Source organism: Kogia breviceps, chromosome 11, assembly GCF_026419965.1.
Source record: "Kogia breviceps isolate mKogBre1 chromosome 11, mKogBre1 haplotype 1, whole genome shotgun sequence".
Classification (NCBI taxonomy): domain Eukaryota; kingdom Metazoa; phylum Chordata; class Mammalia; order Artiodactyla; family Physeteridae; genus Kogia; species Kogia breviceps.
The window spans coordinates 58,844,227-58,871,300 of NC_081320.1; the positions used below are offsets into that span (position 1 = coordinate 58,844,227).

Genomic DNA, 27,074 nt, shown 5'->3' on the forward strand with positions numbered 1-27,074 from the left:
ACAGTTTAGATCTATAAATTATAGGGCTTTATTCAGATTTTTCATATGGTACCAGGATAGAATAACTTTCAATGCCAATCAGTTTTAAAATATCAACTTAGAGATATTAAGTTCATCTGTTAGTTTACCGAGTTAATTAAGATAAATTCTTTAAAAAAAGAAAGGAAAACACCTTTTTTTTTTTGGTCTGCAATCAATGGTAAGGATTTTCTAGCAAAAAAACCTGGGGTGTTTTTTAATAAAAATTTGTTCTATGTTATTCATTATGATTTTGAACTTTTGAGACCCACCAAGTTGCTTTTACAAATTTAAGTGCTTTTCAGAGTATTATTATTTTGAATGAATGTCTTATTTAGTCCATTGTCAGTGTTACCATTTGAGTTGAAAAAAAAATGAGTTTAAATGAAATCAGCTGTATATAACTTTAGCTTACTTGTCAAGTATATAGATGCTAGTTTCAGTACACCATGTTAGATCATTTTCTCTGAACACCAACATCTCATTGCTGAATAAGTTAATGAAAATCACACAAAAATGAGTAAGGAACCCTTGCCCCCTCAGAAAAGCAGAAGGGGAGAATTATTTGTTGATTTTGCAACAAAAATCTTAAAATGTTTCAAGGAATGGTTTTAAAATGTGGCTTGCTTGTCTTTCCATATTTTGCATAATCAGTTGTTTGGGGTCATACACTTTCATAATTCCCACTTATTTCACTTACCTAAAAACTGTTTCTAGGCATTGAACTTTCTAGATTACTCATTAGATTTAAGAGGCAGAAGTAGGGTCATTTCAGGTAAGGAAATCTGTTTTAAGTTTGCCCAGGAATTTACTGAATTCTTTTAAAGAACTTTTGTTTTTCATCAGTTTTATAGTTTGATATAAAAGCAATTTTACCAAAATTCATTTTTGTCAAGAGAGATATTAAATAATATTTTAAAATGAGAGACCTACAGAAACGGTTTTGATTTTCCTAATGATCTTTAACAGTATGTAATTAGTAAGAACTTAACTCTTATGGCATGCCAAAAAGCTATTTCATACATAACAAGTTGATTATATCAGTAAACGTAGTTCTGCTTGAGCGTGTTGAAGTGTGGTCCTTTAATCCAATAATTTATCTAAGAGCAAAAGCATTTATCTTCTGTGTATATAATTAGATTATTTTAGTATTGAGTGATGATTACGATACACTCAGGGGGCTTAGAGGTTTCCAGTTGCAGTTCATTTCAGCATGGAGCCATGTGCACTATCATAGTGAATTGAAGCAAAGTCTTTATCCTTTGAAATAAATGTGCATTAGGACAAATGTTCCATATATATTTGGTTATTATAAAGCCAATTAGATTTGTATATAATGAAATGCATTTTCAATAAGGAAAACAATACCATATTATTAATGCCACAGAAGACAATTAAGCAGATTGTTAGCCCATTTTACTATGTATTATAAGCTATAAAATTGAAACTAATATCCCTTTATAGGTTTTTTTTCAGAAAAGTTGAAAAGGAAAGATGATTTAGTTTTAAGTGTTGTGTTTAGAATTTTCACTTAATGAAAATTTGACATAAAACCTAATGAAGTAATACAAAATTATGTTTAATATAAATTTGTTTATATATTTTAATTATAAAATATTTTCTTGTATATTTAATAGTACATAATGAAATAAAATATACAACGAGGAAAACTTCAATCATTTTAATCACTGAACAGTATACATTTTTAGGATTCTTTATAGTTACGTACACCTTCTTAGTGTAATGATTATACAAAGTATAATTAGAGATGAATGAGCATCCCTTTGCCTTTGAATCGTCAAAAGAGAGAGTTTGTAAAGTCTTCCCTGGGCTTTTAATTAGTTCTTAACAGAATTCTTTTTTTTAAAACCAATTTCTAACTGGTATCACCTTCACCTGAAAATTTATTTTGTCAATGTGTGACTTTTTACATTGACTTTATATAACATTACGACTTTTTTTTTGCAGATAGTAAGTTAGTTTTCACTAAAGTAAAATAAAATAAAGTTAGCCTTTTACATTTCTAAAATGCTTATTCTAATATAGGTCAATAATTATTAAAATCTTCTGAGTGTAAATTGATTTGAAAGAACTAATCAAATAATTTCAATTGATGGTGCCATTGTTCTGTGATAGTGAATCATACTGCCTAGTTGAAGAAAGAAGATCTGTAGCATTATTCTTGGAGATTATCAGTAGCAGGTCAGTTTGAAACTAGAAGATGAAAAGAACTCTTTTGTTCTGGACATGAGTTATTCCAAAGGAGATAGAGTAAAATGTGCCAAGTTGGGGAGAAAAGGAAACGCCATAATGGTGACCAATGCTTTAGTGTAGTGCCTAAGATATCCTGTGGTGTTTGGCTGTGGTATTGTGGGACATTATGCATTTTCTGAAATACCAGACCAGTTTTTGGAAGCACCTAGCAGCTCAATTCTTTTTTTAAATTTAAACTTACATTTTTCTTATATTAATCTCAATTAGGGAAAATATTCTAGCTGCTTTAATTATTTTTTGTCGAATCACTTATTATTAAGTTTGCCTTGTGCATGTATTAATAGTATTAGTCTTCTGGCAAATTGCAGCAGTAAAAAACAGGAAGCTTATTTCAGTTCTGAATTTTCCTGTAAGAAAATCTTAATTGCTAATAGAGTATATGGGATCCCATTGTTCAAGGAAATGGCTACCACATGTGAAAAACAATTTTCTATGCTACATGATTAGAGACTGACAAAAAATAAAAAGCTTAGGTAAAAAGCTTAGATGAGATGAGTTGATTATCCTAAATATAAAGTAAATTATATACCTAATGGTGTCTACAGTGTACTTTTTGGCCTTTAGCAATGTAAGGTTACTAAGTATCTTGTACATATTTATAAATTTTACTGTTTTAAAGGATGGATGAAATAAGGTCCCTTGAGGGTTTAATTTACCCTTAATTGGGTAAATTTTTTTAGTTTAGTTCAGTTTGAAATTTAACAGTTTTGTCAGATACCAAGGTTACTGAATTAATCTTAAACCGGAACCTCTCTATTTTGCTCTTGGAACCTTTAGTTAATGATTTCATGGAAACATTTGTGCTATAATTTATACTCATAGTTCTACCTTTATAGATGTGGAAGTTGGATTATGTCTTTCCAGGGTCATGTAGGAATTTTGGACACTTGCCTTTAATCCTCAAATTGTCATTAATTTCTCCTTTTGCAGTCCATTTCTTCAGAATCTTTTAGGTCTAACCAGCTATCACAGGATGCAAAAAACTAACATCTCTAAAAACAGGGTTACTCAAGGTAGAGGAGTCATCATTTTTCATCTCAAATATTTCTTCTTTACTTTGTGCCCCCTTTCCTCCGATAGATCTGTTAAGTCATTCTTAGTTAAATCATTCTTAGGAGCTCAGCTTTTACTAACTTTTCACTCAAAAAAAAGAAAAAAATTCATACTTAAGGTCTAAGAGTTGAGACCATTTCATGAATATGTGAAAGGATGTGTTGTTATGCGATGAGGGGCAGGGCTAGCTAACCTCTCTTGGCACCTCCAGGAAACTACCCAGCTCTGCTGGGGGAGCTGCACACAGAAAAGGAAACAGTTACTACTCCACGGTGAGTAACCCTGTTTTCTCCTTATTTCACCTTCTGACTGTTTTCATTGATTTTTTTAAAAAAAACTTGTGTGTCAGACATGGAAATAGTTCTTATGCTCCGAGTTAATTTTAAACCTAGCGGTATGTAAGATTCTCTTTACTTGGCAACCTTTTGTTCACATGGTAGCGTCAGAGCCAGCCTTTCATTTGTGTTTATAGCTATTGTTTATGCCCAGGATTGAACTGGATAACAGCACACAGAAATAGGCCAGTTGTCTGTTGTGAAACACTTGTTACCTTGAGGGAAAAACAGTCTGTTAGTGGCTTGGTTTTTATACCTTTTATGTTTGTTTTCATTTGGGAGGGGAGGGATTTGGAGCAGGGTAGGTTGTTGTTCCACTTAAAGAAAGGGAGAATTATTGTTTGCAGTTGTTCCATGACAGTTCACCTAGCCTTCATTTGCATATTTGATTTGTATTATATATTTTGTTTTTATGTTACTGGTCATTTCTTCCTTTTTCACCATCCTTTCTTTCCCACCAGTGATTATTTTCATCGTTCTACTCTAATCAAATCTAAAGAAGATTGCCATCTAGTGGTACAAATAGCATAGATGTAGAAAACTTACAAGTTTTTTTTTTTTTTTAAAAGTGGTACAGATATTAAACACATTTTGTTATAAATTAGGTGGCTTGGTGGTCCTATGTAGTTGCTATGAACCTGATTTAACTTGATTATTGTATAGATGGTATTATTTGTAATATGTTGCGTTGAAATTATTTGTCATACTTTTATTTTTATATTACTGTTTGTAAAATGAACCAGTGATGAGTAGAATGAATTTCACTCGGGGTGGGGGAGTGGTGGTATTTGATTTAATTGTATATATTGCTACTATAGTGTTTAATCAGAATGCAGATCTATAATTGTTGATAGCACTTTAAGTCTACTCAGCTAAGATTATGTACATAACTAAAAGTTACAAGAGCAGATTTAAGTATCAGAGAGTACAGCCCAGCACACATAGACTTAAAATGTGACCACAAAGAGATACAATCATAAAGTCTTACTTGGGTAATGGATAGACATTTCTTTTAGAAAATTATTCTTCTAAAGATCAGAAGAAATATTTAGTATAAATATGTATTTATACTCGCTGAGAAGCATTTGGTGTAAAAGGTGTCAGTACAATCAGAGTTTAATTAATTTGTTAGATAAGAAGAGATCAGTTAAAGCTGAATCTTAAATAAGCATAAAAGAAACTTGAGATGGATATGAACAAATAAAGTACAGCTGAACTATATGTCTAAACAGATGCCTTCTATACTCTTGAGATGTGTAAGATGTGTTTTAGTTCAGGTTTTAAAAGTAAAAGCCTAAGCCATTTTAATTTAAATCTATTACTTAATATTTTAAAATCCCACACAGGTTGATATGTTTCTAAATAATTGTAATAAGTGGATAGTACTTCATCAACTTTTCTGATAGGGAAACAATTCAGAGTGACACATGGATTTTTAGAATTAGCATCATGGTGCTTAGATGAGACTTGTTATTAAATGCAGTTATAGTGTAATTGGTGTTATTAGAGTCAGAAAGGCATATAAGAAAAACATTTCAAATTCCCAACTGATACCCTTTTGTTTGCTTGTTGGTTTGTTCGATATAGTAAAAAAATTTTCAGGATAGCTTACTATAGTGATTGCTTTTTAAAATGTCATTTGTTAAGAGTAATTTTGTGACAATAATTAAAATGCATGCTTGGTTCAGTATTGTGTGGTACTAGGTATGGACTGGGTGAAGGTACAGTTGTATTCCTACTTTAGGAAACAACTTATTTTTATAGCAGCAGTGAGCAGACATGTTACTCTCATGTTATAGCTTGTGGCCAAGTACTTCCCCATGCTTTACCAGGGAAGGTGGAGTGGGGTGGGTAACAGTCTTAGGCCTAATGCTTGTTACTATGTGAGCACAGCCTTTTCTCTTTCTTGGTCAAATCTAATTTTAGTAAAGATGTTGGACTTCCCTTGAAATTCATTGTGAAAGAATCTGATTTTATTTTTTAATGACTAGACTCTGGATACATATATATTTTTCAATCATACATAATTTTACAGAATTTCAAGTTTGCAAGCTGTTGCCAAAAGTTGAAACTTTATGGAATGAATACCAGATTTTAAGAAGAATTTGAATTTGAAATTCTTGAAATTCTCTGAAAAGCAAATTAGCATTTTATATTATGAAATATTACCATTCTTTGTTTATATTCTGTAGGCTTGGTTTTGAAACTTGGGACAGTACTGTTGCCATCCACATTATGGCAAGGAACATAGTTAAATAATTGGCATTTTAGTCATCTTAATGTTATTACCCATTTAGATAAATCCCAGAATTCATAACAACCAAATATTAGGGTAGAGATAACTTAATTAATTCAACTTAAAAAAAATACAGTATGGGGGAGGGGTATGTTGATTTCAAAATAGTGTTTTCTTCATTACAAGTGTTGTGTAGGTCATGAATTATGAGCAATAATTATAAAATTTCTATTTGTTACTAATTAGCCTTGTATAGGATATGTTTACCCCATGTTTCCTTGGCATTTGTGCCTGTCTTCCTTTTCTTAGAAAGTATTATTGCTTTGTTTATAAAAAGTTACTGAATTGAATCTCATATTTTGAAATAAAGTCCATTTATTTGTCATTAAAGAAAATTTAGATTTCAGATATAAAGGTTCATATTCCCCAGTAGAATCTGTCCATACATACCTCAAAAATGACTTTTAATATAGTATTTTTACATCTGAACATCTTCAAAAGTAGTGGCATTTTACTGCAGATGTCAGGAGAGATCAGTTTAGCTGGTTTTAAGAGGAAGGGTAATGATTATCTAAAGAAGCGTGTCTGCTGTATATTCTACAGTAAAATTTGATGGTGATTTTTTGGTGTCTAGTTTTAACCTTTATTATAACTTTGTAAAGCTGACTTTTCCTTGTATAAATGTTTAACATCAGATTTAAGCTTTTACATTTGAGTATTGAACATCAGTGTTATGTTCATTTGGGCAGTGAATTTCCCCCCCTAAAGTCATTACATTTAATTAACATTTTTTAAAGATGAATAATACTGTCCTTACTGAAACAGATAGAGCTTTAATCTTCAGAAAGCTAGAGTAAAGAATTGAAGTACTGAAGATGAGAGATCTGTGTTTGTTAAAGATCATCATTTAAACATTCTAGCAATGACACTTTTCCCTTTAAGCCTCCTTGTAGGTATTATTAATAAATACAAGCATTCTTGTTTTTATACAGGGTACCAAGTATGGTGTCCTTGGAAGAGACAAAGTTGTATACTGGACTTGAATATGGTATGTGAATCCTAATCTGAGTAAATCTGTATGGACTATTTTCATCAGTTACTGTACAAAGGTTAAAATGGGATAATTTTGTAGTTACAGTTTTTCTAGTTTCTTTTTTATATATAAAATGAATATTAATTACTTAATATTATCTTTGCTTTTTCTGGAGAAAGTGGGTAATTATTATATAAAGAATAGCCAGTAAAAGATAGATGCTTTCTATGTGCAAAGGCAGACTTTCATATATTGTAATGCTCATTTATGGTTAGAATTGTTATAGAACTGTTGTATTATACTTGATGTAAACCCTTACATATTCTAACTATCTTTATAGTATCTTTCTATCAGTGAGTTAAATTTTATATAAATACTTATGTAAAACATTTTGTGTTAATTTATGTTCTGAATCTAACATTAATAGAAATTTAGCACACTTCCTTATTGCTGGATTAACATTGGAGTTCATTGCATACATTAATTAATTAGGTGTAGTTTGTTTCATTTGGGTCGCCACAACTAATTAGAGAATCCTATGCATTTATGGCCTCTAATTAGAGGATAGAGCCTTTGAAATATTGGCAAAGATAGTTTTATCTCCCTCCTCCTTGCCTGCCTAATAAAGTTTTGTAAGCAGGCTCTTATAAATGTGAAGGTTTTAAAAGTTATTCTGTATCATGCCAAGCTACTAACCAACTATGATAAAGACAGACCCATTTGGGTTTTTTTTGTTTGTTTGTTTGTTTGTTTATTTTGTTTTAATTTTTATTGGGGGTATAGTTGATTTACAATGTTGTGTTAGTTTCAGGTGTACAGCAAAGTGAATCTGTTATACATATAAATATATCTCCACTCTTTTTTAGATTCTTTTCCCATATACAGACCCATTTGTTTTTTTTCCTGCATACGTTATCTCTTCTTGACATAACTGTTGATATAAACTTCAAAGCTCTGGTCAGCATTCAGTGTGTAAAATGCTTTCTCTCATTTTTTAAAAAATAGATCTATCCAGAGAGAACCACCGAGAAACAATTGCTAGGGTCATAAGGAAACTTCTTAGTAAGTACATATATGTATTTAATTTATGTTTATTAATAAATATTTAGAAATTTTATTTTATAGCATGTGTGCTTTTACGTAACCATTTAAAAATTCTAAATGGTGACAATATCAGGCAGTGGGTTTTTTTTGGTTTGTTTGTTTGTTTCTTTTCTTCCTTAACTAGTATATCAGGAGTCCTATAGTAATTTAAAATATTTTAACCAAAATTCTTCTCCTCCTATTGTAGACCACATACTTAATAATTCAGAAGATGATACCAAGTCCTTGTTTCTTATCATAAAGGTACAATTGTCACTTAACAGTTGCATAATTGTTAATATGACCAGGTTTGACATGACGACTCATAAATATAAAATTTGAAATTCTTTGACGCAGATTACTGGAGACCTTTTGCAATTCCAAGGATCTCACAAGCATGAATTTGACTCTCGTTGGAAAAGCTTTAACCTAGTAAAGAAATCAATGGAAAATCGGGTCAGTATTTTCACTTAAAACAGAAATTTTTTTAAAGATGTATAATAACTGATATAACCACCTAATTTAGCAATTGTTTGGCATACAGAGGAAGTTCCCTATAAGTAAAAATAATAGATTTTCAAATATTATATGATGGTATAATCAAAAGGAGCCTAGAAAAAATGTACTTCCCTGAGACAAACTCTTCTGTCGATTTCCATGATAGTCTGTGGACTCTCAGTGGCAGTTTCAAGTCTGATAACTTGGCAACAGCTTTCTTACCATGTAAGAAACTGAAGGAGTAAAAAATAGGGATTGTCCACAGGCATGTCTTTAAAGCATTGCATTTTATGTAATCTTATGTTATATTTGTTCTCCAAGAGAAGTCAATACAAGCTTCCCTGGGAGCCTGGAAGAAAGAATACTTAAGTCAGCCATTTGATGTTCATAGCAGTGTTCTTCTATAGGAGACTTCTGTTGAAATTGAGTCTGAAAAGGTTATATGAGTTCATTGTTCATTGTTTAGGCACAGGGTGCTACATATTTTAGACAAAGGGAATGGTATGTGACAGGGCAGGGAGATGTACAAACATGGCATGCTTTGGTAAACAGTGTTTGTAGGGAAGAGTGGCAGGCGGTAAACTAGGTCATTTCTGGTTTTGTCCCAAGAAAATGCTTCAGTTTTACATTCAGCAACGGGGGAGTCATTAGAAGTTCTTAAGTAGATCTGATGTAAATGTTGGAAAGATCATTATTCAATTCAGTGAATTTTGAAAAGCTCTGCCGCCGCTGTGAACAATAAGCAGTAGGCAATTGAGACTGGAAGCCAGGAGGCTTTAGTTAAGCTGTTATAATAGTTCATATGGGAAAGCACAGCCTGAATCCAGTCACTGGCATTGGGGTGGAGATAAGGTGTTTAAAAAAAAAGATGGAATTGTGGGGACTTGATGACTAATGAGATACAGTTGTGAAAGAGGAACAATCTGAGTTCCAGACATCTGCCTTTAGTGACTGGGTAGAACATTGGAGGTGGGGGAGAGCTTAAAAGATAATTTTTACAAAAATAAAAATGTTATATTCTGTAGTAAACATACACAACTACCCAGAAAGGTTGTTTATAAATGTAGTAGAGTAAAGCAGTTTTCTTAGTGGGCTGTTTTTGTATTTTTAATATTTGACTGAATAAAAGTCTGATGATTTTAGAATAAATGAAATACCTTCAGTACCCACCAGCCCACCCTGTACCTTCTTTGAACTAATTTTTTGTTAAGGGATTCAGGGGAACCATTGTTGAAGTCATTTAGGGAAAATATCGAAGTGTTTGCTACTGTTTTTCAGCTCCATGGGAAAAAGCAACACATCAGAGCGCTATTGATTGACAGAGTAATGTTGCAGCATGAGGTAAATAGCTTTTTAAAATCATGATGCCTTTTTTTTTTTTGTCCTGCCGTGCTGCACGGCTTGCGGGATCTCAGTTCCCCAACCAGGGATTAAACCCAGGCCACAGCAGTGAAAACCTGGAATCCTAACCACTAGCCACCAGGGAACTCCCCACAGTGACTTTTTTAAATGACAGTTTTTCAGATAAATATTTAATTATTGGTGTTACTTCATAATTAAATGAACTTTTAGTAAAAAACTTTGAGATTTGATTTACACTGTTTTTTTTTGTTTTTTGTAGCTACGAACACTAACTGTTGAGGGTTGTGAATACAAAAAGATACATCAGGATATGATTAGAGATCTTCTTCGTTTATCTACAAGTTCATACAGTCAGGTAAGGCTAGTCCAAACAGTCAGGGCATGCCCCCTCTCACCCATTGTGTAACACGCAATCTAAAGTATCCCCATTTTAACAAGGGAATTTAAATAACTTATTGGCGAAGAAAATTTACATTTTAAATGACAAATATATTCAAACTAATCTTGCTTCTCTTTTTAAAATAATGTTTATTTTTGCTGTTTGTAATTGCTTCTCAAATTTTTTAAAAAAATATATAACTAATTTTGGTAGATAGTGCTAGTGTAATGTTGATGCCTCTTAAATTAAATCACATTATGAAGGCCTGTCTGTGAAGGCCATATAATTCTTCCTAGGCATTCTGCTTGAGTTCAGGAAGCTGATACCATATGAATTGTGGGGTCCCTCCTTTCAGGTAGCATAAGACCAAAAATTTATCTCTAAACACAGAGAACTGGGAAAAGTAAAGAGATTCATGTACAGCCAATGATTCTGTCTTTATAAAATAGTGTAAATTAGGAAACCAATCTAACCCAGAGATTTTGCCTAAAGTATTGTTTTAAAAAGTTTGAAATATGTACAGTGTATTGCTTTTACTATAATCAGTTATTCATTACTATTTAACTAGTTCATGGATTATAAATTTATACTGAATCTTTTGCTTGGGTTAAAAATATGTGGCCTATACTTAAGGCTTGCATTAAAAAGGTTAAGTTGTTCTGTGTTTTGGAAAGTCTTTGATTTTCCTTGTGTAGACACAAGAGAAAATCTGACTCTTCTCATTAAGAGTAACTCAGAATAAAAAGTTTAATAGTCTGCTGATTATGTTACTGAACAAATGCATATCAGTTCCATTCAGTCTCTCCTTTATCAAAAGGATATTTGAACCAGTGTAACTTTTTAAAAAAATTTTATTTATTTTTTAAATTTTTGGCTGTGTTGGGTCTTTGTTGTTGCTTGCGGGCTTTCCCTAGTTGCAGGGGGCGGGGGCTACTTTTTGTTAGGGTGCGTGGGCTTCTCGTTGCAGTGGCTCTTGTTGCGGAGCATGGGCTCTAGATGTGCAGGCTTCAGTAGTTGTGGCACGTGGGCTCAGTAGTTGTGGCGCTCGGGCTTAGTTGCTCTGCGGCATGTGGCATCTTCCCGGACCAGGGATCGAACCCGTGTTCCCTGCATTGGCAGGAGGATTCTTAACCACTGTGCCACCAGGGAAGTCCCTGAACCAGTGTAACTTAAACCATGGATGTGGTTGTTGGTAATTTGCTTTCCTTCTGATAAAAAGATTATCATTTACTCGTTTTTGTTAAGTTATGTGCTTTCGTATATTTTTGTTATTATGACAACATTTAAATTACCACTGCTTTGTTTTAATGATTCATTTAGAAATTGTTTTGTAGTTTGTCTACCATTTAATAAAAGTCATCTGTTAATAACTCTTTCTTTAGGTCAGAAATAAGGCCCAGCAAACATTTTTTGCTGCCTTGGGAGCATATAACTTCTGTTGCAGAGATATCATTCCTCTGGTTTTGGAGTTCTTACGGCCTGATAGGCAAGATGTCACGCAACAGCAGTTCAAGGTATAGGGTATTTTGTTTTGTTTTACTACAAAATTGTTCAAACGTAGAGAAAAGTTGAAAGAATTTCGCAGTAATGGAATTGCTGACCCCCAAGGCAGATGTGTAATTCAAGAATGTTGTAGAGGATCTAACTCATTGGGTGATATGTTGTCGACCTTGTGGAGAGCAGTTTAAATGGACAAAATCAGATAAGTCAAGTAAGCTTAAAATTGGAAACTGTCTATTAGATCAGTAAAATTGAAGTTACAGTGACCTTATAAGAACTGTAAAGAGGATTAGAGCCCAGGGTGGTTAGGAAGCCACATTGGAATTGTTTGGATGAATGTTCAGGAAATAAAATGTTTTGGTACTAATAGCTCTTTTCATTAAAATGGGGTACCTTAGAAAGAGGTACCTACTGTCATCAGAATCATTCTGATTAATTGAGCTCCTATGAGTAAAAAGTACATAGCATAATTAAGTAACCTAGTTTTTATATACCTAGAGAAATAGTTGGTAACTAGATTTAACCACAATTTGAAAAATTGTTCTGTATGTTATACCCTAAAATGCTAAGAGTGACACATTTCACAGCCTTTATAAATGTAGGAGAAGAGAATTAGAATGGAAGCTATGTCCGTAAAAGCAATATCTTCACATTTCTATATTATCTCATTAATAGCCGTTCTTTGAGCTAACCCTCTGTTAAATGACTTAGAGGAAATATTACTGGATTGTACTTAAGTGTCAAATTTAGGTTTCTATAAGTAATGTGTTGAATGTGGGGACCTATTTTATAACCAGTACCAAGCATTTAAATAATCAGTGTTTAGTAAATTTGAAAACAACATGTATGTGAGTTGGCTACAACTAAACAGTGCCTCTTATTTCCCATATTGATAATTTTTTCCTGCAGGGTGCCTTGTATTGTCTCCTTGGAAATCACAGTGGTGTATGCTTGGCAAACCTTCATGATTGGGACTGTATTGTACAGACTTGGCCAGCAATTGTTTCTTCTGGGCTTAGCAAAGCAATGTCCCTGGAAAAGCCATCAATAGTGAGGCTGTTTGATGATCTTGCAGAAAAGATTCATCGGCAATATGAAACAATTGGCTTGGACTTCACAGTAAGCAAAATCAGTTTTTTAATTCAAATTTCAGTGCAAACACTGCTTTGTCAAAATGCTATTATTTTCTTGTCTTTTTTTAGTAATCATATTCTTGGTGTTTGATTCTAATTTTTTTTAAAGCATTTGTATTCTGTTTCCTTTTAGTGCTTTAGTGATCATTACTATAGATGGCAGGGTAGAGTAGGAAGTTGGAGCATGGCCAGGAGAGAACTAGGTGGTTTTCTACCAAGAGGCCACAAAGTGTTATTACATTGTTGCATTTACCATTATCCCCTGTATGTCTGCGGCCTCATTTTTCATCTGCGGCCTCATTTTTCAAAGAGTTGGTTATATTTTAGGAGGTCAGTTCTACTAGTCAGAGTCACAGAAGATTGAACACAAGGTTCCATAATTTATAGTGAAGGTTAAAATTGGATGATTTGACAATTGAAAAGTAAATATCAGGTTCAGTGGAGCTCAGATGGGGAGAGATAGCAGATTGTCATCCAAGAATTTTCAAACGCCTGTTTACGCACCCATCAGAATTGGGGATGGGTAGAAGAGGTGTGAGTGCGGTTGAATCCCCCTTTTTTCTGCAGTGATTATTCTTGACGTCCATACTCAGTTTTAAAAACCACTGCTCTAAATGTATTCCTTTTCTGCAAAACATACTCTTGCTATTTGTAACTGTTAGATTATGCTTTCTTTTTAAAAGTTTTTTTTAAATTGACATGTAATTCACATACCAAAAAATTCACCTTTTAAACACAACAGTTGTATGCTGTTATATACTATTGTGAATATATATATATATATATTCACAATAGTATATTCTCAGGGTTGTATAACCATCACTACTCTATTTCTAGAACACTGTAATTACTCAGAAAAAGAAACCCTGTACCCAGTAATTTAATTTTTTTTTTTTTTTTGCGGTACGTGGTCCTCTCACTGTTGTGGCCTCTCCCGTTGCAGAGCACAGGCTCCGGACGCGCAGGCTCAGTGGCCATGGCCCACGGGCCCAGCCGCTCCGCCGCATGTGGGATCTTCCCGGACCGGGGCATGAACCCGCGTACCCTGCATTGGCAGACAGACGCCTAACCACTGTACCACCAGGGAAGCCCCCCAGTAATTTTTTAAAATTAGTTTTTATTGGAGTATAGTTGCTTTACCTGGACCCAATAATAATTGCTTCCCATTCATTCCCCCATACCCCTAGCCCCTGGAAACCACTAATCTACCTTTTTTCTCTGTGAATTTGCTTATTATGGACATTTCATCTAAATGGAATTATACAGTTTGTGGCCTTTGGTATGTGGCTTCTGTCACTCAGCATAATGTTGTCAAGATTCATCCGTGGTATTTCAGTACTTCATTTTCCTCCCTGGCTTTTCTTTTTAATAAGATTCCAAAGTCATGTGTCGGAGTAGCAGAATTACTTCAACAATCAAAAAACCCCTCTATCAAACAGATAATGCTTAGCTCAGAAGAAATTAAAGAAGGACTTAAACGCCAACAAGAAAGGAATGCTGATGCCCTAAGGTAATTATTAATGCCTACTTATCATGACATATAGCTTTATAGGTAGTAGGTTTTAAATATCTCTAAAATATAGATGCACTATAACTACCTAATGAACTTTATACATTGATTCTGAAGAGATACCAAAATGTTAAGAGGTAATTATTGTGAAGATCCCTGATTGTCATTTTCAGCTACGGAGGTAGAAAACACCATCTCACGATAAAGTTATCTTTTTAAAATTATTTATTTATTTATTTTATTCGGTTGCACTGGGTCTTAGTTGTGCCAGGTGGGCTCCTTAGTTGCAGCTCAAGGACCCCTTATTTGCAGCACATGGGCTCCTTCGTTGTGGCAGGCAGGCTCCTTAGTTGTGGCATGCGAACTCTTAGTTGTGGCATGCATGCGGGATCTAGTTCCCTGACCAGGGATCAAATCTGGGCCCCCTGCATTGGGAGCATGGAGTCTTATCCACTGAACCACCAGGGAAGCCCCTAAAGTTATCTTAATATCATATGTTTTTTTCAACATGAATTGATTTTTCTTTTAGTACACATATCCCACTCATTAAATCTTAAATTCAAGTTCAACACGTTTATCTCTTCATATCTCTTATAATAACTTTTTGATCGATAACATTTATACAAATTTGTTATTAGGATATTAGTAAACTACTTTTAGATTTTTGGGACCAAAACACTTCAGTGGTAACACTCAAGCAGGAGCCTTCCTAACTTTATTTATTTCTTTGCCTTATGAATATGCTTATTAATTTTTTTCTAACAGTTCTATATAAATAATAAACTTTATACCCTACCTCATGTATATCTGGGTTGTTATATAGTTAGACCACTCCTAACCAATTGATTACTACTCACAAATTTACTTTTGAATGTCCACTCGGGAATGGTTGAGTTGCTCAGTGTACTTAGCACTGTTTTTTTATTTTTCCTCTGCCTTTCATTTTCTTTTCCCAGGGTCACGCATCTGCTTTCACTCTGGCTTTCTTCTCACCAGACCCTTTATAGTCTGGTGATGAGAAGAGGAGGGTGAATTTGGCCGGATTTTAATTTATATTACATTATGTGATGTTTATCTTAGTATTGTATTAAAACAATACCTTACCTGATTTTTTTTTTTTTAAGGAACTATGAAAATTTGATAAACACTTTGCTAGATGGTGTGGAGCAGAGAAATTTGTAAGTGCAAAAATATATATTTTTAATTCTCAGGCTTTTATATTCAGTATTATAGGAGGTTTCTACCCTGAAGGCCATGAATGACTGTCAGAAAAAGCTGTAGTCTGATTCATGAGTTTTAGGAAGTATGGGGCTAATGATAGGAGCAGTATTTTTCAATATACCTACCTATTTTGATTCTTGGGAAACTTAAAATTAGCGTGTTTCAAATACAGGGTTGTTTTTTTAAAGTGATTTTATGAATGATGTGTTCTGTGATTTCCCCCCCGCCCCCTTTTCAGGCCCTGGAAATTTGAACATATAGGCATTGGGCTTTTGTCTCTACTTTTGAGAGATGACCGAGTGTTACCGCTTCGTGCCATACGTTTTTTTGTTGAGAATCTCAACCATGATGCAATTGTAGTTCGAAAGGTAGATACTTTATTTTAGCTATAACCTTGGGTTTGAAAATTTTTGCCTCACCTGATATCTTGAAGTATATTGATTTGAAATCTACCTCTGTTGGTTCCGAGATGATAATAATTCATCCAACAAATATATGAGGAGGTGTTCAGGTGCTATGCATTTCAACACTGGAGATATAGCAGGGAACATGTTTATAGGTTAATTGGAAAGATTGACTTTAAAAAATTAATTACAGTTATAACATGTTACAGGAAGGGAAAGGTATCTGAGGGATACAACTAGTTGGTTTTAACTTGAAAACTGTTAGAGATAGGGTGCAAGATGGGGCTGACCTGACCTGGCACATTGGGAAAAGACCCTTAGGAAGAAATGTTTAGGCTGAGATAGGAAGAATGAGCAGGAATTGGTTTAACAAAGAAAGGATAAAAGTTTTTTAGGCAGAGACTAGCATGGATGAAGGTTTAAGAGTAAGAACTGCAACTGACTCAGTCCAAGTCAGAGTTAGCCCTCATGTGGCTGTGCTGCCAGATGTCAGTGGGTGAGGTATTTCTCTGCTTTGGAAAGAAACAGAACCCAGCTTCTGCTTTTGATCAAGGGAGCAACCATTTGAGAGATTTAAAATTTTGATATATATACCTTACCTGCTTCTTTTTTAGATGGCAATCTCAGCTGTTGCTGGTATTCTTAAGCAGCTAAAAAGAACCCACAAAAAGCTGACCATCAATCCCTATGAAATCAGTAAGTGCTATCAAACTTAATGAGTAGTGCTTCTCAGTCAAACTTGGAAAGTTTCTTTGAAATGTATAAATTATAGTTCTTGATCTCAAGTTTTTTTCTATACAAAGTGTAGAAGTATAGGAAGATTTTAATATGAAGTATGAAATAATATTATAAAGGGAAAACAGTTGACTTAATAAAAACTAGTGTTAACAAGTATATAAAAATAGATGGCTCTTTATGTCTTTATAATACGTAAAATGTGTAGCTTTTATACACTCTGGGTACACATGTCATCTACTTACTTATCTCATCAGCTAAGCATTTATACTAGTTATTTATCAAACTGTATTTCAGAGGCTTAAAATACCATTACCATTTAATTCATCAATATGTTAAGTGTTTCTTCCTCAGTAGTAGGATTAGGGGCAAGGTTAATTTGATTTTAGAGGGAGAAAAACAGCATTTTTATTACTTTGGCTATCAATTTTTTTTTTATCTCTGATAACTCCTGAGATGTTCAAACAGCTGTCTTCAGTTTACCCCCAACCCCATTTTGGGACGGAGTGTAGCTGTACACCAACTACCACCTTTATTTTGGAACACTATAAAATGGTGTTAACTAAATGTGGGAAAGACTTTCATTTCATTATACTCTCTACTACTAATCTTGTTTTACCCTCACTTGAAACACATGTTTGTAGGTCTCATATTAAATGAATATTTAATGGTCCCAAAAAACAAGTGTGTGTATGTGATGTGTACGTGTGTGTGTGTGTGTGTGTGTAAAGAGAGAGAGAGTTGGGGGCATCTGGTTGAAGAGAGTATATGGGAATTCGTTGAGCTCTGTAATTTAATTAATTCAAACCTAAAAAGTTTTAACAAAATTAATCCTTTTAATTTTGGTAAAAGGGATGAAGTATGGATCAAACTTGACTTTCTCCCCTCAAATAACTATCCCAACACCATTTAATCCCATCTTTCCTTCTCTGATGTGAAATGCCTCATATGTATGTGCTTTTGCCTTGAGTGAATTTTAACAGAGTCTCATTATGAAGATAAAGTCATACTAGCACTATTAGAGAATAATTATTGCACAGTTATTTTGAAGCTCATGAAATGTAATTGTCTTTTCCTTAGGTGGATATCCTAAACCCACCCAAATTGTTGCTGGTGATAGACCCGATAATCATTGGTTGCATTATGATAGCAAAAGTATACCAAGAACTAAAAAAGAATGGGAGTCAAGTTGCTTTGTGGAAAAAACTCACTGGGGATACTATACCTGGCCACAGTAAGTTGCAACTTTCCATGCACCTTATTATTAAACAACTTATCTTTGATATAATTTGTTTTATCATCTGGATTTCTAGGGAGGTTCTGAGGCAGTTGAAGCAGTTAGAGATACTTTGTCACCAAAGATACACAATCTCTAGCTTTTTCCCTCTTCCCTCTTCCTCTTTTTCTTTGTTCTTGCCAGTGCTAGGCCTCATCCTGCATCTTGCCTTGTCTTCCCACTGAAACCCTTAGACTTCCTTAGTCCACCATTATAACTCTAAGGAGTTTGTTAATAGTTGCTCTAAGTTCTATTCCTACCTATTAATACTACATATGTCTAAACCAGCCCTAAGAAATACTTATTTGTCTCTTATTGACACCAATAATCTATGTCATTACGATGCAGTGACCTGAGATTTTTAAGGTGGAAGACTGAGTGATATACTCATAACCCACAACTTACCATCTGATTAGAGTTCATTAGAAGTGCCTTCTAATGCTTTCTATCCAAGAAGCTCTAATGTTGTTTCCTATGTGTATTACAAATATAAACTCTTACTGTGTAGGAATATGGTTGTTTATGCTGGTGTGGAAGAGCAGCCTAAGCTTGGCAGAAGCAGGGAGGATTTGACAGAGGTAAGCATTTAATTTCACCACGTGTAAACACTTACCTGGTTCAGATGCATCTTACTTTTGGCCCCTGATTTATATTTCAAACTAAGTTCATGGGGTTTTTTCCCCCAATTTGTGTATTGCAGTATAGCACAATAAGTATTGGTAAATGTGCACTCCCTTACTCCTCCCCAACCGACCCCCTTCTGTTAGGACCAGTTAGCACAAGTCTTCTATATCTAAGGTCACTCCCAAGTTACTACATACTTAGCACTCGGGTACTGGCTTTAATTTTTTATTGCGTATAAATGATGGATAATCAGTAAATAAATGTTTGTAGATTTAAGTCGGAACTTCTTAGTCTTTGTAGAACTTCTTTATCATTTTGAAAGTTGATGAAGGACTTTTATGTTTATGTCTTCCTCAATTAAGTTAATGTTGTAGCTTTTATTTTCTAATTCTGAGCAAAGTTTACCTTTTAACTGCTGATATTTTATAAATATGGAAATAATTTGCTGGGGTTTGGTTTGCAGCTTGGAGGATTTTCCTAAATTGCACAGAAATTGGCACAATAGCATTAAGTCTTCATTTCTCAAGCAGAACATTTTTTATTTTATTTCGCAGTTTGAGAAGTGGAATCCAAACTTGAAGAGCTGAAGGAAAACTTTTAGCTATTCTTAGGATTTAGCATTTTTAGGAGGCAGTATTATTTTGGTTCCAGAGAGGCTCTATGAGAACTAAAAATTCTTTAAAACAAAAATAAAAACTTACTGTTGTTTCAAAACTTTATGGTTGAATTTTAATGTTTTCAGAATCATGTTTTTAAATAGATTTTAATCCCTGAATGTTGTTCTTTTTTTTTTTAACTTTATAGGCAGAACAGATTATATTTGATCATTTTTCTGATCCTAAATTTGTGGAACAGTTAATTACTTTTCTATCTTTAGAAGACAGAAAAGGAAAAGATAAATTTAATCCTCGACGTTTTTGCCTCTTTAAGGTAACTGTTATTTACATACCCTTTTTATAAAGCTTAGTGACTGTCAATTTGTAGGTTCATAAGTTTTAAGGTATTTGTTCAAAGTTTGAGTTTAGTCATCTGTTATCTTTAAAATGACTCTGGAAGTAATGCCTATCATATTCATCTTGGCTTAAGGTCTAGGACTCAAAAATATCAAGCTTTTTAGTATTTATCTCTAATATTTGTAATTAGCAGTAGAAGCAAAAAACCAAAACCCACAAGACTATGTGCGTTTCATGTTTATTTGATTTTTTTGAGGTGTGTGTGATATTTTTAAGATTAGAAAGATTATTAATTTTTCTTTTACTGATCATATTTTAATGTAATGTGGCAGATGACAGTGTTTTTACCATTTTAACTTACAGACATTGTTAAAACGGTTAAGTTCTATAGGGGAGAACATGGAGTTTTTTAAACACAGTGGTAATAACAGCAAACAAATATAAGCATGTGATACTGGAGATGCTAGTCGTTTGAGTACTGAAGAACTTTCTTATTTTTATTTGTGTAGGGTATATTCAGAAATTTTGATGATGCCTTTCTGCCAGTTCTGAAGCCCCATTTAGAACGTTTGGTTGCAGATTCACATGAGAGCACCCAGCGATGTGTTGCAGAAATTATAGCTGGTTTAATCAGAGGCTCTAAACATTGGACATTTGAAAAGGTGATGTAATTTGTACAGTGCATTCCCTCTTAAAGCTGCATTATCCATTTATGCAGCAATTCCCAACGCGTTAGGTATTAATACCTAGCTCAGTCCCTCAGCTTCTGCCACCACTGCCCCTCTGCCAGCATTCTGGTGCCACCTCGGGCTGGCGGTCCTCAGGAGGGAGCAAGGCGACAGGTGGCCAGGCAGGCGGCTGATGGGGGCAGTGGCGGGGCGGACAGTGGTCCTGCCCGCTTGTCTCGTCTCCATGGGGTTAGCCCGTGGTGCCTGTGAGCTCTAAGGTGGACAGAAGGTTGTGTGTTTATCAGAACATATTCACGGCTGCATCGAGGGCACACACATCTTTTAAAAAAAGAAAAAGATGTTAACAGCTAAAATATGAAATGTTTAACTTCATATTGCTTTTGAGTATAGGTCACAAAGTCGTGGTCTGTAGGTGGTATTGAATGTCTTTTAAAATCTGAATTATTTTCCATCCTGTGTAAAGGATTTTAGTTTCTCTTGAGAAATGGGAAGATTGTGGAATACTGGTCCCGCATTGCTGCACTGTATCAGTTAGTTGGCTGGGGCTGTGCATGGGTTTCTCCCTTCCTGAGGCACTCTCTAGCTTCTCATTAAATCTTTTGTCTTAGCCTCTGTGCTAATTTACATTACTCATTTGGTCTCATAGATGGTTTGAGTTTGACAGCCTTTTTTTGAGTATCTGTCTTTTTAATTATAAGATTAAGTTTTACATATCCACCCTAAGGTTAGTTTCTTAGCAAGATGCGCTAGACTGAAAATAACCTGGTAAAATGTCCAGAATGCCTGAGTAAAAGGTAGGCTGCCATTTTTCAAAGAAAAGACGCAAATATTGTTTCTGGTAAACTTAATTACACATACTTTTTAGGAGGATTATCAACACTTTTTAATATATTAGTTTAGTTAAATACATATTCGAATCATGTACTAAAGTATTCGTTAGTTTGTAATATTGCCATTTTCCTGCTCACATATGAAACAATTTTATTTAAACATGTTCATACATATCCTTGTCATCCTGTCTCTGTCATTTTTGAGTTACCTCATTTCTAGAACACATCTGCTTTCCGTATAAGTTATTTAAGATATAGCTTGTTTTTTTCTTTCATTCAGTGCCTAGTGCTACCACTGGAAATTTTATCCCAAGCCCTCTCTCCCCATTTGTCCTACATAGGTCCTTTTGACTAAAGTATAGTCCATGGACTTGCAGCTTGGGCATCACTTGGGAGCTTATTAGAAAAGTGGGATCCCAGGTCCCACCCTGATCTAATGAATCAGAATCTGCGTTTTATCAAGATGTCAAGGTGATTTGTGTTCTCACTAATCTGTGAGAAGCAGTTTAGTGTTTAGACACATATATATATATTCACAGTCTCTGTATAACTGAATACTTTTAAAGTGCTATTTATAGCCATCCAAATCTTGGAATTTAAAGTTATACTTCAGGCTAATACTAAATTGTATTGAAAAGTCATTGCTTCCTATATTAGGATTCAATCAAGTGACCTCCATAAGCATGCAGAATACAGAGATGATTGAGATTTTGTTTCAGCCCAGTGTACTATGTCATTCAGACATTTAAAGAGAGAACTTTTTAATAGTATGAGAGATTTTTTTGAGAAACCATATAAAGTGTCTCCTCTTTTCTGATTTTTGTTTTGGTTTTTTTGGAAAAAGATGGCCTTATTACCTGGATATGTATCATGGTAACATGGTGAAGTTATTTTCTTGGCTTATTTGGGTCTTCTAAGAAATAAAGGAAGTATCAGGTTGTGTATTTGTATGTGTGTGTTTGCAGAAAAAGATAGTTAAAGAAAAATGTTCTGAGTATCATTAACTTTTTCCTGTGTATTTTGTTCTGAGTAGGTGGAGAAGCTTTCAGAGCTTTTGTGTCCTCTGCTTCGAACAGCATTGTCCAACATTACAGTAGAAACTTATAACGACTGGGGAACTTGTGTAGCAACGTCCTGTGTAAGTTCTCTTATTCATTTTTGTGTCTCACTGATCTATTCAAACTGTTTCATACCATGTCTCAAAATGTGTAAAATCTCATTATACCTCTTGAATCCTGAAATTTTATCATCTCACATGACTGGAGATGGTTCTGTTTAGCTTTTTAAATAAACCTTGAGTGATAACTCTTAAGTGATTGTTATACCTTCTCTGCCATGGTAATTGCATTTTTAGATTAAATGACAAGTCAAATCCTATATCTAGAAGTGTAACTTACATACAGTAAAAGCCAGATGATACAAGGTTATAGGTATTATTTTTGATACCTTATATGTCCAGGGCAGTTATAATTTGATTTAAGAGAGTCATTTTAGCTAACAATTTTCTCACTGTTAGTCTTTCTAACATGAGCTATAAGAATACATTTGGATTTGACTTGCCTATGAGTTTTAGTTTGATTTTCTTCCTCTATACTTATATTTATTTATATTTCTAAAATAACGATGTCTGATTTATTTGAAAAATTGTATGACCTCTGTTTTAATTGCTACTGCTTTATATTTTCAACACAGGAAAGCAGAGATCCCCGGAAACTTCACTGGCTTTTTGAGCTGCTGTTGGAGTCACCACTGAGTGGTGAAGGAGGATCCTTTGTAGATGCATGGTAAATAAGAAGGAAGCTTATGAGGTTAACAAAAGATTTTACAAAGAAAGATAACATCTTTGTTCTTTATGTATAAGTAGAAGTGAAATGTCTGTACTCCTAAAGGCTACATAATGTAACACTGTCTTCTGGGAGATGATCATAGTTCAATTCAATACAACATATGATTCTAAATACAGTTATTTCTCAATTGAGAACAAGTAGGAGAAATGGAGGCAGACTGCGCAATTCAAACATAAAGTAGGTCCAGCCTACTCTGCTGTCACATCTTTTATATCAGGACTGCTTTTCTGTACCATGACAGTATCTTTTTTTTTTTTTTGCGGTACGTGGACCTCTCTCTGTTGTGGCCTCTCCCATTGCGGAGCACAGGCTCCGGACGCGCAGGCTCAGTGGCCATGGCTCACAGGCCTAGCTGCTCCGTGGCATGTGGGATCTTCCTGGACTGGGGCACGAACCCGTGTCCCCTGCATCGGCAGGCAGACTCTCAACCACTGCGCCACCAGGGAAGCCCTATGACAGTATTATTAACTTCTTTATCGCATGTTCTAATTTTCACTCTTTCCTATTAGGAAAGAAGATAGTAATCCTTTTAAGGAAAAATATACTTGGGCATAAGGAGCTGCAAAAATTATTGAACAAGAGAACAAAATCTAGATAATCCTGTAACAAGAAGAAGAATTTTTTATTATTATTAATTAGTGAGGAAACTTCTGATGCTTAGAGATTAACTCAATGAGTATTCTAAAGTCAGTGTTTCGGGCTTCCCTGGTGGCGCAGTGGTTGGGAGTCCGCCTGCCGATGCAGGGGATACGGGTTCGTGCCCCGGTCCGGGAGGATCCCACGTGCCGCGGAGCGGCTGGGCCCGTGAGCCATGGCCGCTGAGCCTGTGCATCCGGAGCCTGTGCCCCGCAACGGGAGAGGCCACAACAGTGAGAGGCCCGCATAACAAAAAAAAAAAAAAAATAAAGTCAGTGTTTCATTTGATTGTATAGCAGTGGAGATGAAATGAGATACAGAGAAAATGATGTACAAAAAATAAAACTCTTCCTAAAGGTGCTATTCTAAATTGTCAGTTTGAAAATGGAACACTTTTAAGTGGAATACAGACATTATTAATCTATACTGTCAACAAGTAAAAGCAGGACTTCCCTGGCGGTCCAGTGGTTAAGACTCTGCACTTCCGCTACAGGGGGCATGGGTTTGATCCCTTGTCGGGGAACTAAGATCCCACATGCCACAGAAAAACAAACAAACAAACATGTAAAGGCAGAGAGGGGCACTAACACAACTCTACTGTGCTTTATTTTTAGTCGACTCTATGTCTTGCAAGGTGGCCTTGCCCAGCAGGAGTGGAGAGTACCTGAGCTATTGCATAGACTACTGAAGTATTTGGAACCCAAACTCACCCAGGTTTACAAAAATGTCAGGGAAAGAATAGGGAGGTAGGTATTATTTTCTCTGTGGTATGGTATACCTCTTGAGTTCTTTTTATCAAATTTTAATGTGTAGTAATACATACTGGTTATGTTACTGTTGAGTTTCCTGATATCCTCTTCTTCAGATTTTGTTTTATATTGTATTGTGGGACATTAGACAAGAGTCTCTGAATGTAAAATAGAATGGTAGTGTGCTCACAAGCCAGTGGGGAGTAGTCGCCACACTATAGTTTTTAATGTCTCAGAATTGTGTGCACAGGCACAAGACCCTCTCTAGGGATTGTCTTGGGAAAATTTACTTTGGTTGGGTCATACTTTTGAACCTTAGTTTTATTGATAATGTGGGATCTCTTCTTATTGTATGTATTTTATTTTACAGTGTGCTGACCTATATATTCATGATAGATGTTTCTTTGCCAAACACTGCACCAACAGCATCCCCTCGTGTCCCTGAGTTTACTGCTCGAATTCTAGATAAATTGAAACCCCTCATGGATGTAGATGAAGAAATTCAGAACCATGTTATGGAAGAAAATGGAATTGGTGAAGAAGATGAACGAACCCAGGGCATTAAACTCTTAAAAACTAGTGAGTGACTAAACTTAGTAGAAACTCCCTCTAAAAACAGATATTTTAGATTATCCTATTGACTTCTCCCCCCTCCCCTTTTTATTATGGTAAAATGTACATAATATAAAATTTATAGTTGAGTGGCATCAAGTACGTTTACATTGTTAAACAGCCATCACTTTCATCCATCTTTATATTCTTTTCATCTTGCAAAACGGAAACTCTGTACGCATTAAGCAATAACTCCTCATTCTCCCCTCCCTCAGCCCCTGGCAACCACCATTCTACTTTCTGTCTCTGTAATTTGCCTATTCTAGGTATCTCATATAAGGAGAATCATACAATATTTGTCCTTTTATGTCTGGCTTTTTTCACTTTGTGTAGTTCTTTCAGTGTTTATCCATTCATCTGTTCATGGACATTCAGGTTGTTTACACTTTTTGACTATTGTGAATAATATTTCTATGAGTATTAATGTAGAAGTATGTTTGAGTCTCTGCTTTCAATTCTTTTGGGTATTGAAAGCAGAATTGCTAGACCATGTGGTAATTCTATGTTTAATTTTTTGAGGAGCCACCAAGCTATTTTCCACAGTGGCCGCACCATTTTACATTCCAACCAGCAGTGCAGAGGGGTTCCAACTTTTCCACATTTTTGCCAACACCTTTTATGACTATAGCTCTCCTTATAGGTGTGAAGAAGGTATCTTGTGGTTTTAATTTGCATTTCCCTTATGACTAGTGGTTGAAAATCTTTTCATTGGCTTATTTTCCATTTTTGTTTCTTCTCTGGAGAAATGTCAAGTTCTTTGCCCCCTTTTTTTGAATTAGGTTGTTTTGTTGTCATTGAGTTGTAGTTCTTTCTGTATTCTGTATATTGATATTCTGGATATCAATCTCTTATCTGAAAATGATTTGCAAATATTTTCTCCCATTTTGACCCTCTTGATAGTGTCCTTTGATGCACAAAAATTTTAATTTTAATGAAGTCTGATTTACCTCTTCTTTCTTCTGTTGCCTTTGCTTTTGGTGTCATGTCTAAGAAATTGTTGCCAAATCCAGTGTCATGAATTTTGTCCCTTAAGTTTTCTTCTAAGAGTTTTATAGTTTTAGCACTTACATTTCAGTCTTCCATCCACTTTGAGCTAATTTTTGTCTATGGTATAAAATAAGGATCCAGCTTCTTTCTTTTGCTTATGATACCCAGTTTCCCAGCATCATTGGTTAAAAAGACTGTTGTTTTTTTCATTGAATAGTCTTGGCACCCTCGTTGAAAATTAATTGGCCATATATGTGAGCATTTATTTCTGTGCTCTCTGGCCTATTCAGTTGGTCTCTATGTCTGTTCTTATGTCAGTACCACACTGTTTTGATTACTATAGCTTTGTATTAAGTTTTGAAATCTGGAATTGTGAGTCCTCCAACTTTATTTTTCAAAATTGTCTTGATTATTGAGGGTTCCCTGTTGTTTGTATATCTAAAACTTTTTCAAGGATTCTAAGTATAAACAACTTAGTCATCAATTTTGCTTTGTTAGGATTTTTGAAGGCTAGTTTTAATTTGTACTTTGTGTGTTTGTAGACCATTAATAATTTGCTGATTCATTCTTTGAGGGTGGCTTCAGTACCCTAGATTAGTTGATACCGTTTGTTATGGATCCTGTCACACTGCTGATCTAATTTGTGAAGTAACACAGACCTCTTTCTTTACATTGAAGAGCTATCAGAGTGGCTGACACTAGCATTATAGAATCACTCTACTTTTTAGTCTCTAACTGGAGAGCAAAGACTGACTCTTTGTGTTTGTTTCCATAAAGTATTGAAATGGCTGATGGCAAGTGCGGGAAGATCCTTCTCTACAGCAGTCACTGAACAACTTCAGCTTCTACCTTTGTTTTTTAAGGTAAGTTTATATCTGAAATTAAAAATGCATCCCCTTTTGACCTTCAAAAGGAATTTATAATTATCATCAGATGGTTGATAGGTTTTCAGACTGTGTATGATTTGTTTGCATCTCTGAAAGGTAGAATAGTCACAGGAAAATCATTAGGTGTTAGTGGTTAAATATTTGTTGAAATAATCTTTCTAATATTAGATAAGAGTAGGATCTTGACAGTTACATGAAAAGTCTAAAGAC

General features: G+C 34.7%; 1 protein-coding gene across 2 annotated transcripts in view; it reads left to right on the plus strand.

The window, feature by feature from the left end:
- The window catches only part of PSME4 (proteasome activator subunit 4), a 102,236-nt gene that overhangs the window by 64,309 nt on the left and 10,853 nt on the right, over positions 1–27,074 (plus strand). For both annotated transcript variants that reach the window (XM_067007603.1, XM_059078931.2), the window contains 21 exons: positions 6,909–6,964; positions 7,955–8,011; positions 8,241–8,296; positions 8,390–8,488; positions 9,809–9,871; positions 10,152–10,247; positions 11,654–11,785; positions 12,681–12,890; positions 14,278–14,414; positions 15,539–15,592; positions 15,874–16,003; positions 16,654–16,735; positions 17,855–18,008; positions 18,559–18,628; positions 19,479–19,604; positions 20,137–20,289; positions 22,180–22,284; positions 22,839–22,930; positions 24,244–24,375; positions 24,749–24,957; positions 26,755–26,840. In XM_067007603.1, coding sequence (XP_066863704.1) covers positions 6,909–6,964; positions 7,955–8,011; positions 8,241–8,296; positions 8,390–8,488; positions 9,809–9,871; positions 10,152–10,247; positions 11,654–11,785; positions 12,681–12,890; positions 14,278–14,414; positions 15,539–15,592; positions 15,874–16,003; positions 16,654–16,735; positions 17,855–18,008; positions 18,559–18,628; positions 19,479–19,604; positions 20,137–20,289; positions 22,180–22,284; positions 22,839–22,930; positions 24,244–24,375; positions 24,749–24,957; positions 26,755–26,840 — 2,299 coding nt within the window. The remainder of the gene's footprint in view (positions 1–6,908; positions 6,965–7,954; positions 8,012–8,240; positions 8,297–8,389; positions 8,489–9,808; positions 9,872–10,151; positions 10,248–11,653; positions 11,786–12,680; positions 12,891–14,277; positions 14,415–15,538; positions 15,593–15,873; positions 16,004–16,653; positions 16,736–17,854; positions 18,009–18,558; positions 18,629–19,478; positions 19,605–20,136; positions 20,290–22,179; positions 22,285–22,838; positions 22,931–24,243; positions 24,376–24,748; positions 24,958–26,754; positions 26,841–27,074) is intronic.